We start from the raw sequence: 18,613 nt of genomic DNA on the forward strand, positions 1-18,613 counted from the left end.
GCTGGATCACTCTACAAAGTGTTTGTGCATGTGTGTATGTGTGTATTACCTGTGGGCTGCCTAGAGCCTCCAGCTGTTCCAGCAAGTTAGACTTGGCTAGAGTGACATCTGCCCCCAACTTGTCATACTCCCTCCAGGAGCGCTCCAACTCCTGAAACCAGGACACCAGCCAACAGTGGGGTCATAGGACTGTTTGAATCTTTGAATTGTGTGTACATGTATGTGTATGCCTAAACCGCTTCCTAACCGCTTCCCTGTCCTGATATATTAAAATAAATCATACACAATTTGAATTATTTAGTATTTACATATTACATATTTCCAACACATTGTGAATCTATGTGTATGGATAGTCAGTGTTAAAGAGGTAGAAGAACCATGTTGATAGCATATTCGGAGACCTAAACCGTGGTAAATCACTAGTATAAACTGATATAAACAATTGGATCTCCCACAACTGCCTCCAGCTCAACAAAGACAAAACTGAAAGTCTTTCTGTGTTTTTGTTTTTATTGGTGCTAAATCTCTGTGGCACGAGATATGTTCTCATTTAGCCTCCCTCTTCCTTGAAAATAAGACACATGTAACAGAAACTAACTTTTATCTTATTAAAAATGGAACCAGGGTAAGAGGCATCATGTCTCAGACTGAAGCACAAAAACTTGTGCACGTATTTGCCTTTTGTAAGTTACCTTTCTTCCTAAGACAAAGTGCAGCAGCTAACAAAAAGAAGAAAAATGATTACATGACACCTGTTTCTAGATCTTTGCAATGGTTTCTGGTTAGGTTCAGCATCGATATCAATCTTTTGCTAGCCCTACATGGCCAATATGAACCTTGTAGGACATCAGGCTCTGCACCTGTTGCTGTTTCAAGAGTTAGGGTTAAGTTGTAAAACAAATCATCATTTAGGGGTGGGCGGTATACCAGTTTTGTCACTGTCACCAGTGTAACGTTCTGCCATGACATAGATTTTGCAACACTATCATTATCATGAGAAATGTTTTTTAATATATTTAAAATAATGTGCTTTACTGTGGCTGTGATAACACTGCAGATACAGGGCTATGAACATACTCACAGAACTGGAGTTACATGCAAAAAGTACTATTTTCCACGCTATAAAGCTGGGTCCAGTAACACGAAGATGTGAAAGTAACATTCCAGCAACAGATACCAATTTTTATGTTGTTGCCTGCATGTACAATCACAAATGTCTTAATCTACTTCCACCATCCAAGGAAGTGGATTAACTTGATGGAAATGTCCCCACAACAACAACTGGAAAAGTCTGGGGCTGTGTGTGCCCTGATCATCTCATCTGTGACTGCTGTGAAGGCCAATATCAACCAGGATTCACTTCAAAACTGTATCTCACAGATGGATTGACACCAACATTAAACTTAATACCTGTTGCCATTTTTGTCCTGCTTCACTGTTTGTTCTGCTGGTGAGCCTCCTGAATTTGGCATTACCACAATCTTCAGCTGATGTGGTTAGTACCATCTAGTGGCAGAATATCGGTCCACATGTGGAGGTTTATAGTATCTGAAAAGCCTGCTGTTTGGCTGTGTTCAGTGTGTGCATCAGCAGAGGGCAGTGAACTTGGATACGGTGCCTGGGTGCACAGCTGCGGCAGCGCGTATGTGAGTGTGTTTTAGAGAGAGAGAGACAGACAAAAACAACGGCAAAAATAAAGGCACGTGTATTGTCATGTGATCATATAGAGACTTAAGATTTGACAACAACATAAGATAAGATAAGATAAGATAAGATAAAACTTTATTTATCTCCAGCTGGGGAAATTTGGGTCTTATCTAATTACTGCTGAAATTGTCAGTTGTGACTGATGCAAATCATCATCACCATCATTACCCGTCCTGCCGTGATGTATGTGTGTAAGTTGGGGTGTGCTCACAGTGCTGACTCTGGACAGTTCTCTGCAGGTGCTGAGCAGACCATTCTGCAGCACATCTCTCTGCTGGACCAGGCTCTGTACTCCAGCAGCATTGGAGCTGCTCTGTTCACTCAGCTCCTGACTGGCAGACAACAGGGCCGTCTCCAGTGTGTGCTGCCACACAACACACACACACACACACACACACACACACACACACACACACACAAATACTTAGTGTATTTGTCAACAGGATCAACACAAAGACACAAACAATGACACACTGACATCTGTACCTTCTCTCTGTGTAGTTGCTGCAGTTTCTCCTCCTGCATCCTCACTGCCTTGTCCTGCTCACACAGTTTGCTCAGCTTGGTCTGACACACAAACACACACACACACACACACACACACACACACACACACACACACACACATGAACAAACTTTCTTTGAAATTCCTATGTATTTCACTACAAGCTGTTCTTATCTTACATCGATGTCTGCCTCCTCTGTGCGCTGAATGACGGAGCTGTCTTTGTATTCCTCTGGGCTGATCTGAAATGAGAAGTCACAGTCAGACACAGAGAGCAGGGGGTGACTCCAACACATCTGTTTGGATGGAGAGCTAAGACCTCCATCCATGAACAGCACTTTTCCAAAATCTTACTTTGTGCAATTTGGGACAAAATAATGACTTAACATCTCTATGTTTTTGGTTATTTTTGTTCCAGGTTAACCAATTCAATTATTTTTGTGAAATTAATTATATCATTATCATAAAGCATGCTCCCCACTCGACTCCCCGGATGGGCATGTGTATAATCCTTTAATCCTGTTTAATTTTCCTTGAACCTGTTTACTCAGGTATTACCAGGGATATTGTGGCTGAATATTGGAACATAGAAACAGATACAGGGAGGTGTAGCCTGGGAGTGCAGATGCACACTAATAAAATCAAATTAGTCACATGCAGGTGGCAGGACATGTGTGCCATATCATAATAAGTTTTGGGTTAGTCATTTCTAACCCTTGTGTTAGACTTATGGAAGCCACAATGACCAATTTCATCACAATCTGTCATTTGTTGGTTTAATATCAATGTATGTAAAGAAAATTTTTGCTGTTCGTTGCTTTTTCCTTTCTTTCAGTTTTTTGCGTTGGTTGATTGAAGGACCACAGATGCCAGTAGGTCCCTCTGCATCTGAAACCAAACCTACATACATAATCTCTTGCATCGATCTAACCAGCTTCAGGTTATGTAGAAAGATCTATCTATGTAAACTGAGTGTCGAATCTCCATAGCTACAACATGCACTATATGGCTCTCTCTCGCTGTGGGATCAGGTGTGCAGGTGTCGGGTGCCAAGCTGCAGTCATCTCTGCTTTAAATGCTAGGCTTCAGTTCTGCCACGCTGCCATATTGGAAAGCCATACAGTCTATTGTAAGATAAAACCTTTTGCTAATTCTTGTTCCTCTATGCTTGCAGCGTTCTCTCAACTCCTTCTGGTCGGCCTTCCCTCTCAGTTCTTCTAAACTGCCTTGCTAAACCCTCTGACTCACAACTCAGCCCCTGCTCTATCCTTGTCAAAATGCTTTACTGCCTATCTACTAATATTAAGTATTGTGTTAATAAATTCTTTGTTGCACCAACTCATTGTCTCAGCTCCTATGTTGTGCTTTTGGGTTCACAGTCCAACCACATACTAAAGCTAGTGTACACATGAATTAGCTGATACCAGGCTGACATACATCAACATAACATCAACATTGCACTGGCCATCGCTGTGTGGGCCTGTTGAGCATCCTCCTCAACCTCAACGTTGATTCCAAGGTAGTTTAACAAATTTGGAAATACATTTATTTACTATCTTTTCAGGAGTGAGATGAGAAGATACAGAACTAGAGTCACATGGAAGTATACTGATGACATGACAAACTGGAGCACTATTTAGTCTACAAGTCAACATTTGAGCGCACAAAGACACAAATTCCTGGCATACTTTAACCACCAGATGGATATAAAGAGCAGTATTTGATGTCTGCATCTTAAAAATTAAAAAGGTGTTGACACTAAATGATTGACAGTTTGTTACTCATTGTTAAACCCTCACGGGAGAGTAAATTTGACATAGAAATTAATTCAAAAGTAGTTATTTGCTGGCGTGCCCCAGTAGCTTATCTGTTACAGCATGTATCATGTATTAAGGCTGAGTCCTTCCCACAGCAGCCTGTGTTCGATTCCAGCCCAGTCCCTTTGCTACATGTCATCCCCTCTCTCACCCCTGCCTTTCCTTTTACTATCTGAATAAAGCAGAAATGGCAAAAAAAACTTTTTAAAAAGTAATTATTAGCTATATGTCATAGTGGCCATGCTAGTATTATGCTAATCTCTAAGTCTAGGGTGTTTTCTTAACCAGATTATTTCTTATTTCTTCTTTTTATTTTCTGATTAATTCTAGTAAATTATTAGAAGACATTTATGAATGAGGCTACTTGACCTATCTGAGCTGAATGCTACCTTTAAAAATCTAATGGCCATGAGTTGGAGTAGTTGGGTTTATTGGGATCTGATCCAACTCCATGTGGGATTCAAAAAATGAATGGTTCAAACAATACTACTACTGCTAGTAATAATAATACAATTATTATGGGTTGTGGCTACATTCAGTGTGACAGCATTTTCAGAATAGAAGTGGCATAAATGGGACATACTGGTACAAATAAACTGGGTGGCTGAATTGCTAGAATTTTCTGAACTTCAACCTACAGATCCACATTTGCACAATACTTATTAAACTTGTAGGGTTAAATGATGACGCATATAGGCATAGAATATGTAACATTTTGTCCTCACCTAGCAAGTCTGTCCAAAGTTCAAAAATACACTGACCAACACCTCCAAAGCTTACTGATTAACCCATCATATCTTATTTGCTTGATTTGTATGCAAATAGAAACATAAAGACAATGACTTGTGGTTTCAGGGGGAGTTACATGATGGAACAATTTCTTGTATTGTTCTTATTTGAATAGTAGTCGGTCAGTGACTGTGTGCAGCGTGCCAGAGTCTCGTCAGATTGGAGTTGCCAGGTTTAGTGCCATTGTACCTTTATAGAGACTTGTACTAAAACCGGGGCTTACTCACCATATCTGTCCAGAAGAATATAATATTCTGTACTGTACTGTAAGAAACAGTTTCAGCTCATAACTCCCACAAAAACAACAAATGTCATCTTTATATTTCTGTTTGTGGACAGCTTAATCTATCTTTAAACTTTGGCTAGGTGTTTTCCTCTGCTTTCAGTCTTTTTGCGAAGATAGGCTAACCATGTCCAGACTCACTGTCACTCTTGGAAAAATGTGCATTTTCTAAAATGTTGAGCTATTCGTTTAAAAACTGAAAAACATTAAGACAAGTATATTTAAACAGTGTAAGCATTTCCAAAGCGACACTCAACAATGAACAGTGCTGTAGGAAGACAGATGAGAGGAGAAATCCATGGCTAAGTAGCATTACACTAGAAGGCATGCTCACTTCACAGGTCACTTCCAACAGCATCAAACAGAAACCGATATGAGATGTACTGGAACCAAAAACAATGCACTTTAAATAATGCCGTGATGAGGTGTAGATATGTTTGTTGATTGACGAAAGGACTGACTGCATCCAAAGTGGTAAAACAAAAGGTTGATGGTGGAGGGGAAGACGTGGATACACAAAAACTTGGCTACCGGGCAAAGGTCTGGTTTGAGTCTGCTCCAATTCAGTCGTGTTGAAATTATAGAGTTAATTTAGAAACAACAAAGAACATCTTGGGCAGACGAACCCCAAGGTTCCTGTAGTTTGTGATAGTTGCATTTCTCTTTGAGATAGAACTGTTCAATTTAGTGAAATGAAGTCTGCTTGATGTAAAATAAAAACCTCAAAACAAAAATGTGGGGTCTTTAAAGTTTTGTGAAAACCTGTAAGATGGTTAAACTGAACATTCCATGATTGCCACAAGGTTTTGACCCAACTACAAGGATGTACACTATATTTCTAAAGACAAATGGACTGTCTTAAGACTGACTCAAGCCAGAACCTGCCGAAAGACCTTACTTGCTGGTAGATTTGCGGCCTCGGTGCTGAGTTCTCGATCATAGTGTGAATCATGAAGATTAGAGGTTCATTCTCCTTCGTCTAGCGGAGCACCAACAGGGAAGAGGATACAGTGGTGTAACAATACAGCAGTAGTCAGTCACTGTTTAATGGCCAATATCCATGAGTTGTAATGAGACTAACCCTCCCCACCCACCCAGCATCTCTCTTTAAACAGGAGGAAACCCAGGATAGACACCACTCTACTACCATTGTAATTGACAGTTTACTGTTCTCTACCTTACTGATCAATACTTGCCATTAACCCTAACCTTAAACTTGCAGAGCATGATAAAGACCTTCTCTGAAACAGACAGGCATTGGTTAATTCAAGGACATGATGAACTACAGGTCACTTGGTGTCAAGTAAATGAGACACAAATAAGGACCAAAGTTGGGCCAGGTCCAGATTATCTTCAGTCTAAATGGGTCAGGAAAGGCACTTTCCATAAGGGTTGTGGTTAGGGTTATGGTCAAACTTAATTTCTAAACAGTATGATGGTTTTGTGTTTCCACAGGTCCATTTTGATTTGGGGCAAACATTTTTGACCAGTCAAGACACTGAGAATGAACATCACCTTAATAAATATGCTTGAGATAGCTGCAGTATGTCCACCGCACAACAACATCTTTTGGATGTTGTTATGCAGTTCAGACTTTATAAATAGGAGGAGGAGGACTCGTCTGTAATGATGGCTGTTTTTGCATTGATATCAATACTTACATGTATTTGGATGTATCTGCAATATCAACGAAAGAATTCAAAGCAATATACAGGCCAGTAGGCCAGGCCAGAGTATGAAGCAGATACACTTTGTGCAACGTCATCAATGTGCCCACTTGCTCACTGTGTAGCAGGGTAGCATTGCAGGCACAGTATGTGACAGCATGTAAATATGGCTTACGGGATAGCTCCTGCTGCGGAAACAGTATTGCTATATCTCTTCCAGTGTACACATTTCTAATGTATGGTATATACCGTCATACTGCTCAACCCAGTTAACAAAAATATTGCAAGAAAATTGAGTCATCAGTTGATCGGAAATGTTGTAGTGAAATCCTCAGGTTAGTCAAATTTATTTGGAAGAGAAAACAAACATGGACATGCATTACATCATGAATATTGTTTTAAACTTATTTCTTGATTTTTAGACTGATTTTAGGTTGCCAACTTCACACCTGGCCAGGGACTACACACTCTTGCCTAATTCTGGCATACATACAGTAATGCTTATTAATATTTATTGCTAATTAAATAAATATTGTTATTTTTCAATAAACTGAAAAATAAATGAATAAAAATTATCCAAACTGTTTATCCCAGTTTGCAGCTTTGACCTATTGTACTTACTGTGATTGTATGAAGCCATGTTCTTCATGTATAATGAGGGATTATTACCGACATTTGGGGTGTGTTAGCCATGATAACTTGGCAAAGTGATAAATAATCTTGCAAAAACTTTCTGCAACCTATATGATTATGTGACTGCTCGTGTTTCTTGATATGTCTGACCTATTTCTAGTAATATCGCTGTGTTCAGCAGTTCTGCTAAATGGTGAATGGACTGTATTTATATGGTGCTTATCAAGTCTTAATGACCAATCAAAGCTCTTTTACAATACTAGTCAGCATTCACCCATTTGTTCACTGGTGTGCCACCTGCTCATTGCAAACAATAACCACTCAAACGTACACTCACACACCGATGACACAGAATCGGGAGCAATTTAGGGTTCAGTAACTTTTCCAAGGATACTTTAACATGCAGACTGACCTCCTGATAAGTGGACGACCACACAGTTTCTTTGGTTTATAGATTTATCGCAACAGAGTTAAAGCTAAAAAATAAGACCAAAGGTGTAATAAAATAAAATTTTCCCTGTGAGGCTGTGCAAGGTGACTGTCCAAACATGCAGATATTCATTTAAATGAAACACTGACTGGAGGGGGGAGGATCAGCTCCTCAAGAAGACTACTTGCACTTGGAAAAGGAGAGCGGGGCAACTCATTTCTGTGGCTGCTCTGGTGCAGAATACTGTAGCTAACTGAAAAAAAGAAATTAAAAGGTTTGTTTGTCAAAGACCCTCATCTATTCTTTCTTTTTTTAGTTCTCTGTTTGTGAAGGTTTACAGCCTGCCATGCTGTTATACTGCATTGCTTTGTGTAGAACTGAAAAAGTGCAGTGATTCCACTAAGAAGGTGAGGTTTGCCTTGGGATTAGCAGGCAAACATATCTGCAATACTGTTTTCCCTGCTCTGAAGGTAACCATGTTTTTAATGTAAGGTACTATCATATTCACATTTTACTTATCATGTCCATGTTTTCTTGTTTGTCTTCAGCATTTTGTTTTCAAAGCCCATGACTTCAGTGTGTACTAGGGCTATCAACTAATATTCAAAATTATAATTTATAATCCAATTGCAAAGAATTCCAGACATTCAACTGAAAATTAATGTTCGGTGTGGGAAAAAAGCAGCACCACCAGTGGTTGCACTGAATACACTGCATAACAGACAGGAATCACAAAACCAGAATTTCCATTGTCCAGTATTATTTTGATTCTGCTGAGTTTGAATGAAATGTGTTTTACAATGACAAAATTACTGTTTCTGCAAATGTAGTCTGGTGGCTTTGCCGAGAGCGATATAGTCGCTGTTTCTGGTTGAATAAAAACAATCTTACTTTTTTAACAAAAAGATCTGTCTAGAGATCATTTTCATTGTGTTGTCAGAAGCTGCCTCAGCCACAAAAACAAGCCCTTTTGTTGGACGTGCTTTGACAGCACACACATGTCTAGGGGGATTACATTGCAGCCTGTTTGTGGCTGCCGGCTGTAGCTCCCGCTCAGTACTGGACCAATTTCAAAAATTAAAGTAAGTAAAGTAAAATAAAAATGGTCACTTACACACAAAAACATAGGAAAATTGGGTCCATATTCACAGATAAGATTTGACGAGAATTTCTCCTGTTTTTCTGGGACATTGAAGTGTTTCAGAACACGTGGACCTGCTACAGTAGGAAACTTTCACTGACTGGAAAGGAAAGGTTGAGGTTGAGATGAAATAAGGCACTAATTCAACAACACTGTATAGAACATTACTTCTTTCTGTGAGTTTCTTCTTCAGTTTCTGTGAGATGGTTCTCATCAAACTGATCAAGCTCATCAAGCTAATCTGGTGCGTTAAGGCTCAAGAGTAGCTTGAGCTAATGCAATTGGAAGTTCAAGATCAGCAGATAATTTGTTCAGATGAAAGGATTGAAAAAATAGTGAAGTGAAAAAATAAGATGAACAAAAAACAGAGACAAAAATTTAAGTCAGAACAGAGATTGTGATAAATGTACATGTATGTGTGCTATCTATAGAAAAATAAGAAGCTTCCACCAAGGGAAAACCACAGGTTAAAAAGTTCCAGTGCCTCACAAAATGCTTTGTTTTATTAAAAAATGATATTTTTTTCTTAGCAGCAGCTTCAGATGAAGCGAGACAGGAGTAGGCTCACAAATTCTCACCTGGCTGTCAAGGTAAATAAGGTTCCTCTGAAGGTGATGGGAGAGAACATCAGTCTGTAGTAGTCGCAGAAGAAGGAAGAAACAGGAAAAGTGAGGCCATGTGTGGTAGAGATGGACAGATGCAGACAGGCGAAGGAGGGAGTGCGCAGATGAAGAGAAGGAAAAAGGGAGTCAAAGACAGATTTCAACAGGAATGAAGAGATCATAAAAAGAGAAGGTGGGGAATATGATGACAGGACACTTTAAAAGGCAGTGCTGCACATTACAGATGTATCATTGCATATTTATTTTTCAATGAGAATAAACTAGAAGATCATGTTTTAGTTTTTTTAAACGGTGAAAACATTACTGAATAATAAAGGGTTTGGCAGAATCTTCCAATATTAAAGTTCTGTCTGGTGATATGAGTTAATTTAAACACAAGATACTTGTGCTCAAAAAGAGGATTCATTCTCAGTGAAGAACCTTGGAGCTCTAATCTGCCTCTATACATGCCAAAGAGCAGTGATTCCTAACACGTCTCTGGGGGTCATCAGGTGGAAACCTCCCTTCAACAGTGTTTCGCGTACTTAGTCCCACTACACCTCCAGGAGGTTAGGCAGTGAACTCCGGCATCCCAGAGTCACCCCCCCTAGTGCCAGTTCACACTGCTCCTACACAATCCAAACAGCACTGCCACGTTCAACTGACCCAGAGATGCTCCAGGTAGTGGCCAGTACCGATGCTACCATTTAACTATTGCTAATGCTAATGCTAACCGCTAAGAAGAACAGAAGAAGACAATACAGTTCCGATGCTACCATTTAGCTAATGTTACGTGCTAACCGCTACCTGCTAAGAGGAACAGAAGAAGACAATAAAGCTAGATTCACCTATACTGTTAATGTTAATTGCTAGCTACCAATACTAACTGCTAAGATACTATCATACTCTCACCGCTTTAGCTATTGTTAGCTGCTACAATGCTACCACAGGCCTAGATGCCACATGTAACTGCCGATTGCCACACTACCATCATCTACACCTGCCTCTCACCAACTGCACCAAAAAATATATGAAAATATGATTAAATACGGTGGATGCAAAAAGTGTGTTTCCAGCATTGCAGGACTATTGCAATAATACATAATACATGCCATATGCACTTTGTATACCTATAAGCCTATTACAGCTGTCAAAACTGTGACTTCTGTCCAACCCCGAACCTCTCTCTCTCTCTCTCTCGCTGTCTCTCTCTCACCCACCCAACCGGTCGAAGCAGATAGCCTCCCACCCAGAGACTGGTTCTGCCCGAGGTTTCTGCCTCCTAAAAGGAAGTTTTTTCTCGCCACTGTCACCAAGTGCTTGCTCATGAGGGAGTTGTTGGGTCAGATAAAGAGTTTGGTCTGTACCGGCTCTACATGTATAGTGTCCTGAGACAACTTCGGTTGTGATTTGGTGCTATATAAATAAAATTAAAGTGAATGGAATTGAATTATTGGTTGTGATTCATGTAATAACAATAATAGAATAAAAGAGGTCATGGCTTTATCTACATTCCTGCAGCACTGTTGAGAAGATGAAGCTGGATTTTATGTTCTTAGGTATTTTGTTTATAATGCATACAGTATTTGGAGAGCTGGCTGATACTTTCAGTAGATATTGATAGTCAGGAAAATTCCAGTGGTAATGTGGATTTGATGTAAAAAATGTCACTGCTGACTTTGCTTAGCTGAAGGGGTCTGCCAAATTGAGAAAATAGATGACTTTACAATAATGCAGCTTTTAAGAGAAGAACAATAAGTACTTGAGCACCAATACCATGTTACCATATAATCATAGATAGTACAGTATATAGTGTCATATCCTACACTGATTTTATATCTCTACAAATTATAATATTTGACAGCTCACATTTGGATTGTTAAGCTGTTACAATTCAGCATACATATTCTGCAATATGAATCCTAAAATGTACCCTTCCAGTCAGCACAAAACGGGTGACAACATGCTGCACTGCAATTGTACATGCATCATAAAATAACTTACAGTCTTCCAAAAAGCTCAGAATGAGTTATCGAGTTAAGCAAAAAAAATGAGTGGAAATAAAACAGGGCACACTGATGGTTTCAAACAAACACTCATGATGTACTGTACATCAAACTGAAAAGAGACAACAGATGCCATGTTGCTTGATGCATCAGCTGGAATGCATCCGTGCTCTCCTGGCTCTCAACCACACAGAGACCTCAAACCAACATGCATGGACAGGAGAATCCCCATGCAAAAGCCCAAGCTCACACACATACACAGGCGTAAAAGAAAGCCCATAAATCCACACATCAAACCCCAACATCCCCAACAATATTATACCTCCACCTGCCTGTGTGTCGATTAATGCCAGAACAAAGTCAAACATGAATTTAGGATGTTCACACAGCCAAATGACAGATTTGACAAAAAAATGATATTTTATGTTTATTGTCACGATTGCTGCTCAGTTATTTAGGAGTTTCTGGCATGAAAATTATATATATATATATATATATATATATATATATATATATATATATAAATGTCAAGCTCTTTCACTGGAAGTGAAAATTTCAGCATGCTGACAGTGCTAGACAAAAAGTCAGGGAGAAGAGACCAAGTCATGAGAATTCATCCTCTCAGGGAAAGCACAAATTTGTGCATACACACACACCTACTGTATACACTCAGTTCTGACCTTAGCGTTGGGCCCCTCCATACCCAGGGCCATTAGCTGAGCTACTGTGTGTTCCCGCAGGCTGTTGAGCTCCGCCTGCTGCCGTCGGAGCTTGATCAGCAGCAGGGTCAGCTCTTCGGGCTGCACAGAGCAACACACAGAGGAGAGAAGAAGAGCCACACTGACGACATCAATAATACCAGTCCACTGTTTGAAATAAACAAAATGCAGTGCCTCTAAAGACCGTTAAGAGGAAAGGAACTACTTTCAAAGTTGTTTAATTTTCCAGTAAAAACAATTCTAAGCCTATAACTGTAAGTTAATGCACTTAAACCAACACTCTGTTCAACTGCAACAGCAAACATTTCAGTCCCCCAGACTCGCATTTCTTCTTTTTACATCTGGTGTAGTTACTTAGTTAAGCATTATTTATTCAGGAATTCTCATTGTGATCAAGACTGTATGAGAGATCTGAGAGCAAATAATATATACACAAGAAAAACTGTGAACAGAAAAGTAAATGTCATTGCTGCTTTAAGGTAAAAGATAGCACTTTTCTCCACACTGACAAACTTTACATGTTTGAAGGATGAAGACACATTGTCTTTTCAGTTCCGCAGTCATATTTCTGCCTAAATCACTTTTTATCTCAATGTTCTCAACAGGTATTTTACTGTGGCTCTGATAACTGGTTAAACTAGGTACAGTTTAAACTAGGAACAGGTATGAGACCCAGTAAAGAGAAGAAGAACTGACTACCAAATGTGTAACCTCGGGGATGATGTGTGAATGAACCCTTAGTGCTGGTTCTAGTGATGTAGGTGCACTCTCCAAGTTGTCCGGTATGAACAGGAATGATGGTGGTGGGTCAATGAATCCAGTTTGTAACACATGAGTAATGCAATGCACGGAGATACAATTCAAGGATGAATAAATGAGGACAATACAGTCTTGGTAACTGAAAGGTTGTGTCAACAAGGAGCAACCTTTTAGCTTAGAAAGGTTTGTATCAATTACAACTAGTGCTCACATAAGATGAGCTAAAGAATTGCATGACGGTCCCTTAACAGAACGGCTTGCTCACAAAGCTGCCATAATGTAAACATTCAGACAACACAGGGATACATAACTAATCAGCAGAAATAACACTGTTGGGTATCATATGCATTACAAGGAACGGCCGTTCAATTTTATTGTTTTAAAAACTGCTAGGTGAGGAAAAAGAGCATCTAAATAAGCAAACACATGCTTGCAGATACAAATACAAACACAGGTAGGTCACACTCACACACACGCATATAATCACTCGTGACACAGTGAAATAAAGACACAGCCACTGTGACAAGACAGCAAAGCCTGCAAAAACTGTGTGGAAAAGTATTCAACAAATTTTTGTTATCAAAATGCTGAGGCACTTGCTGTCAAGCAATCACAATATTATTAACGCCTTGTTTCAGACAGAAATATCAGTCCTGACTCTTGATTGTCATTGCTTAAGGTTGAGAGCAGAGACATTTTCACTTGCACTGCTGTACTGTGTTAGTTTGTTTGGTGTGCTGTCATTAAGACACAACAGCATTGTCAACAATTGCATTGGTCCCGCTGCGACAACTAGAAATAACAGCAATAAGAGGCTGCTGAGAACAAAACACCATTGAGACAGGCATGTGAGTTGCATGTCAATGAGTGTGTGAAAGTTTGTAAATGCTGAATATCAGCAATACCAGTTGGCTGTTTTTTATTTGTGCAAGCGCTCTCAAAATTCTATTTACTCTATCAGACTCTTAAGTTTACTGAAATTGGGGGGACAGTAACTTGAATCTCATTGTAGGAGTGTAGGAGGTGAGAGGGTGCACAGTAACACTCACCGTCTTGCCTTGCAGGGACTGTGGGGTGATTGTCTGAGGAGGGACACTGGCCGTGAGGGATCGTCGGGCAGGTGGGTAGCCATACTGTGGGGGAGAGGGATGACAATCGAATAAATTTGACAGAAGTGGCACATCTCACTTTAATTTTGGGTGACCTTGATTTAGTTAATTTCATTTCAAAGTTAAATTCCAAAATTTTGTCAGATTTACCCTCCCATCATTGATTCGACTTCTTAAATCACAAATGTGTTCATTGGAATTAATATAAAAAATAATTTAAAAAAAGTATATTTTTAAAGCATTACTTATATAAAATTGGATACAATCATGGTTGTTTCAGTCTCTTTTCCCCTCTTGTATAATTACAACATGCATTCATTAAACCTTTAAATGCAGATGAGTCTGTCTCAATGTGAGTGTATTTTCATGTATTATGTCTCTCCATTGACCTTATATTAGTGCCTGTCTCATAAATCAATCTTGGGTCTGGCCATTAGGCTATATCATCCACAAACCTGTTTCCATTGCAAAGCAGATGACACAAAATATTTGGTTCGATTTTATAACAGAAATTTGGAACAACAATAATGTGGCTTTTTTACCACTATAAGAAGGATGCCATGATCACTCAGTTTCTCTCATGGCATGGTACACTTGTTTCAATGCACCGTCTACATGTTTCATAAGAACCTAATTTAACAACAAGTCCTCATACCTAAACAACTGAATAGGTGGAGTGCCAGTGACACTTTTGAGAGGATTTTGGGAGGATTGTCATTAAAACACAACTTACACTTACTGTATACTCATCATAAGAGTAAAAATTCAGTGCCATCCCACAACAATAAAAAATACCTGAAAAAAGCAAAACAAAATAAATGGTATGCATGCTGACTGGCAGAAATGTAAATACATGATGATTTGTTGTTAATTAATTAACTAATGCAAGCTGAAGCATTTGTGATGCATTTAAATGTAATTAATTCACTAATTAGACCAGGAGGAACATCACTGCATCAAAAGAGGAACACTATTAAATTGAGAAGGTAACAATAGGAAACATTTGGTTATAGTTTAATTCTGCTATTTGCCAACATCTGCTGTCTTTGTTAGCAAACACAGAACAAAGCCTGGACTCATTTATGCCAGTACAATTAAATTCAGCCACTACAGTGTTACTGTGTTAAGGCAGAACACTGTTAAATTAAAAAGAAAAAGAAATACCTCTGCTGAAGACATTTAATCTTATATTACGTTTTACTGGTACAACAAAACTACATTGACACCATGGCAAAGCAGACAACTCCTCAAGGGCCCTTGACACTCAGCCCTCCCCCCAAGGCCCCAGGTTTACTGCGTAGCAATTATTTTGTGGACGCTTTAGTTGAAAATACGTTTGATAGTATGCACCTCTAAAACACAAACTGGAATGGTGAGGGCCTTAGAGCTGCTCCTACATTTTTTACCTCATCTTATTATTTTACAAAGATTCATATTCTAAATAAATGTGCATTGAATCAAATTATAACCAAAGTAGCTGTAGGGGTTAGGTCTGAATGAGGACTATCTTGTGGCCCTCTGGTACAATAGTCTCAGTAGCACTATACAACAAACAAAAAATTGACGCTTAATTCTGCATGACTATGAAATAAGATGTGAAAAAAATCAATAATGTCACAGTTTTGCAACTTTTTGGTTTAACTTTAGGGCTTAATAATTGACAAGGCTCTCCTCTGATTTGACAAAACTGTCACTCTATTGAGCAAAAGTTCACTTCACAGACCATAGAGCAACCAGCCTTTTAGCCTTTATATAACATTATTACAGGTCACTTGAACTCATTGTTTCCTAGCTGAAGGTGTTCTCGGTGATTTCCTCCTCTTTCTGACTGTGAATAGAAAACAGAACCCATGTTGCCTCATGTATTAATGTGAGCTGTCCAGTGTGTCTCAGTCAGAGTAGAAACTGATCTAAGGTGTGGCTCACAGGTTGGGGAGAAAGATTGGACCTGGGATTTGGACTTGACGTGACAGGAGGACTGGACTCATTAATTTAGATGAGAATCATCACTGAATGCAAAATCAACTTTGTATTGTGTCTGACTATCTCTGTAGACTCTCATGGCGATATCAGACCGAACATCTGTGTACTTAAGTTCCAAGACTGTTTCCATACCATGCCAAACCCTGAGTCACACGTCATTATGAGGACAAGAAATTAGAAATGCTGCATGCTAAAGCTTTTTATTATTACATGTGCTAAATTGCTGATCACCAGCCCAATGATCTGTATTAAATTACCATAATGCAAAGGGGTCACTTCCGGTTGCTCCTGCTTGACAATAAAACCAATCCATTGAAAAAGTCATTGAAAAAAAAAAACTGTGAAACAGCTACAGAAAATACATTCTATTTGTCACTTAGTTAGTTAATACTGACTACTATGTTAGTTATTAACATCAACATAGCCGATAAGTTTTAAATTTTGCAGGGAGGAATGAGGATGAGACAGGATGAGACTACATCTTAGTAACCTGTCGAGATAGAAAGTATCACAATTAAAGACAGCTACACAGAATACACACAATTCTGTATTTCTTCTTCATGATCTGAGCACTGTCCACAAACTTGTAAACTGCATTTCATACAGTGGTGATTCCGTGGCTCAAGATTCCTTCTGGTTAGAAAGAACATTTTGACAATAAGGACATTTTGGTTATTGATGAACTGGCCTAAACTGAGTGCACATACTAAATCTCTCCACTTGCTGTATGTTTTCTGTACGGGACCTGGAGGTGCTTGTTGTGGCCATGCGGCTGTACTATCTACCGAGGGAGTTTTCGCACATGATTGTGTTTTGCGTGTACATTCCTCCTTTGGCCGAGGCTTCAGCCGCATCTGAGCGGCTCCACAGCGCTGTCAGCCAGACCCAGACGTGCCACCCCCGGGCCCTGCTGCTGATCAGTGGGTTACAAACAACATTGGAGGTGTAAATAAGAACGATAACAATAAATTACAACTGTGCTAATAGGCAGCCACAAAAGAATAAAAAAATAAAATAAAATAAATAAATAAGGTATCCTATGTACAGTAAGTTTAAGTTTAAAAAAAAAAGAAACTGTCTTTTGCCCAGCAGTTGTGGATTTGGATTAGCAGTTTATTTGGATGTAAGTAATCAGAGAGAAACAGAGGTTATTGCATATAATAACTATACATATGAGTTGTACAGTCTGACAGCTGTGGGAATGAATGACCTGCGTTAGCCCTCCTTCCTGCACTGAGGGTGTCTCAGCCGGCCACTGAAAGAGCTGCTCAGCTCCTCTACATTCTGCTGTGGGTGAGAGCTGTTGTCCATGATGGCTGTGAGCTTGTCCAACAGCCTCCTCTCACCCACCTCCTCCACAGAGTCCAGTGGGCAGCCCAGGACTGAGCTGGCCTCCCTGACCACCTTGTTCAGTTTCTTCCTGTCCCGCTCTGTGCTGTGTCTGCTGCCCAGCAGACGACTGCGTAGAGGATAGCAGAGGCTACCACAGAGTCATACAAAGTCGTGAGTCGGGGTCAGCTCACTCCGAAGGACCTCAGTCTCCTCAGGAAGTGGAAGCGACTCTGGCCCCTCTTGTACAGGGCGTCAGTGTTGTGGGACCAGTTCAGTTTATTGTTGAGGTTAACACCCAGGTACTTGAAACTTATCACTGTCTCAATCTCCTCCCCCTGGATTTTCACTGGTGAGTGTGGTAGCGTCCTCCTTCTGAAGTCAACCACCATCTCCTTTGTGTTACTGGTGTTCAAGCACAGGTGGTTGCGCTTCCACCAGTCCACAAAGTCCATAATGTCCGACCAGTGCTCCAGTTCATTCCCCTCTGACACACAGCCCACGATGGAGGAGTCATCAGAGAACTTCTGAAGATGGCAGCTGTCTGTGTTGTAGGTGAAGTCGAGGTGTAGATGGTGAAGAGGAAAGGTGAGAGAACGGTGCCCTGGGGTGCTCCTGTGCTGCAGACGACCACCTCTGACCAGCTGCACATTTCACACATACTGGGGACAGTGAGGTAGTCGATGGTTCAGGCAGCCAGATGTCTGTCCACTCCCACGTCCTCCAGCTTCCCCCTCAGCAGTGCCGGTCTGATGGTGTTGAAAGCACTGGAGAAGTCAAAGAACATAACCCTCACAGTGCAGCCGGCGGCCTCCAAATGGGTGAGCACCAGTTGCATCAGGTAGATGACGGTGTCCTCTACCCCGATGATGGGCCTGTAGGCAAACTGCAGTGGGTCCAGGGTGGAGCTCACCAGAGCGTTGGTGACTTCTCCAGGCTGAGGCTTAGGTTGTAGAGGTGGCAGAGGACCTCACAGAGCTGGTCCACACAGGTCCTCAGCAGCCTGGAGCTAATGCCGTCTGGTCCTGCAGATTTCCTCTGCTTCAGTCGCTTCAGCTCTCACCTCACCTGGTCCGATGTGGGGGGGGGAATCAAATCTAACTCAGGGGACAGAGAGGAGCAGAAGAGAGTCCA

At 40.3% G+C, this 18,613-nt stretch overlaps 1 protein-coding gene across 9 annotated transcripts in view; it reads right to left on the minus strand.

Annotated features, from left to right (window-relative positions):
• LOC121625816 (pleckstrin homology domain-containing family A member 5-like) overlaps nt 1-18,613 on the minus strand; it is a 206,896-nt gene that overhangs the window by 22,394 nt on the left and 165,889 nt on the right. For 7 of the 9 annotated variants that reach the window (XM_041964090.1, XM_041964096.1, XM_041964095.1 and 4 more), the window contains 6 exons: nt 14,108-14,191; nt 12,261-12,380; nt 2,392-2,454; nt 2,194-2,274; nt 1,919-2,071; nt 50-151 (listed from right to left, as the gene is read on the minus strand). In XM_041964090.1, coding sequence (XP_041820024.1) covers nt 50-151; nt 1,919-2,071; nt 2,194-2,274; nt 2,392-2,454; nt 12,261-12,380; nt 14,108-14,191 — 603 coding nt within the window. Of the gene's footprint in view, nt 1-49; nt 152-1,918; nt 2,072-2,193; nt 2,275-2,391; nt 2,455-12,260; nt 12,381-14,107; nt 14,192-17,460; nt 18,577-18,613 lie in introns of those variants that run through there. The other 2 variants (XM_041964094.1, XM_041964097.1) reach the window with 2 other exon arrangements.

The sequence above is a fragment of the Chelmon rostratus genome, chromosome 22 (assembly GCF_017976325.1).
Source record: "Chelmon rostratus isolate fCheRos1 chromosome 22, fCheRos1.pri, whole genome shotgun sequence".
Taxonomy (NCBI): Eukaryota; Metazoa; Chordata; class Actinopteri; order Chaetodontiformes; family Chaetodontidae; genus Chelmon; species Chelmon rostratus.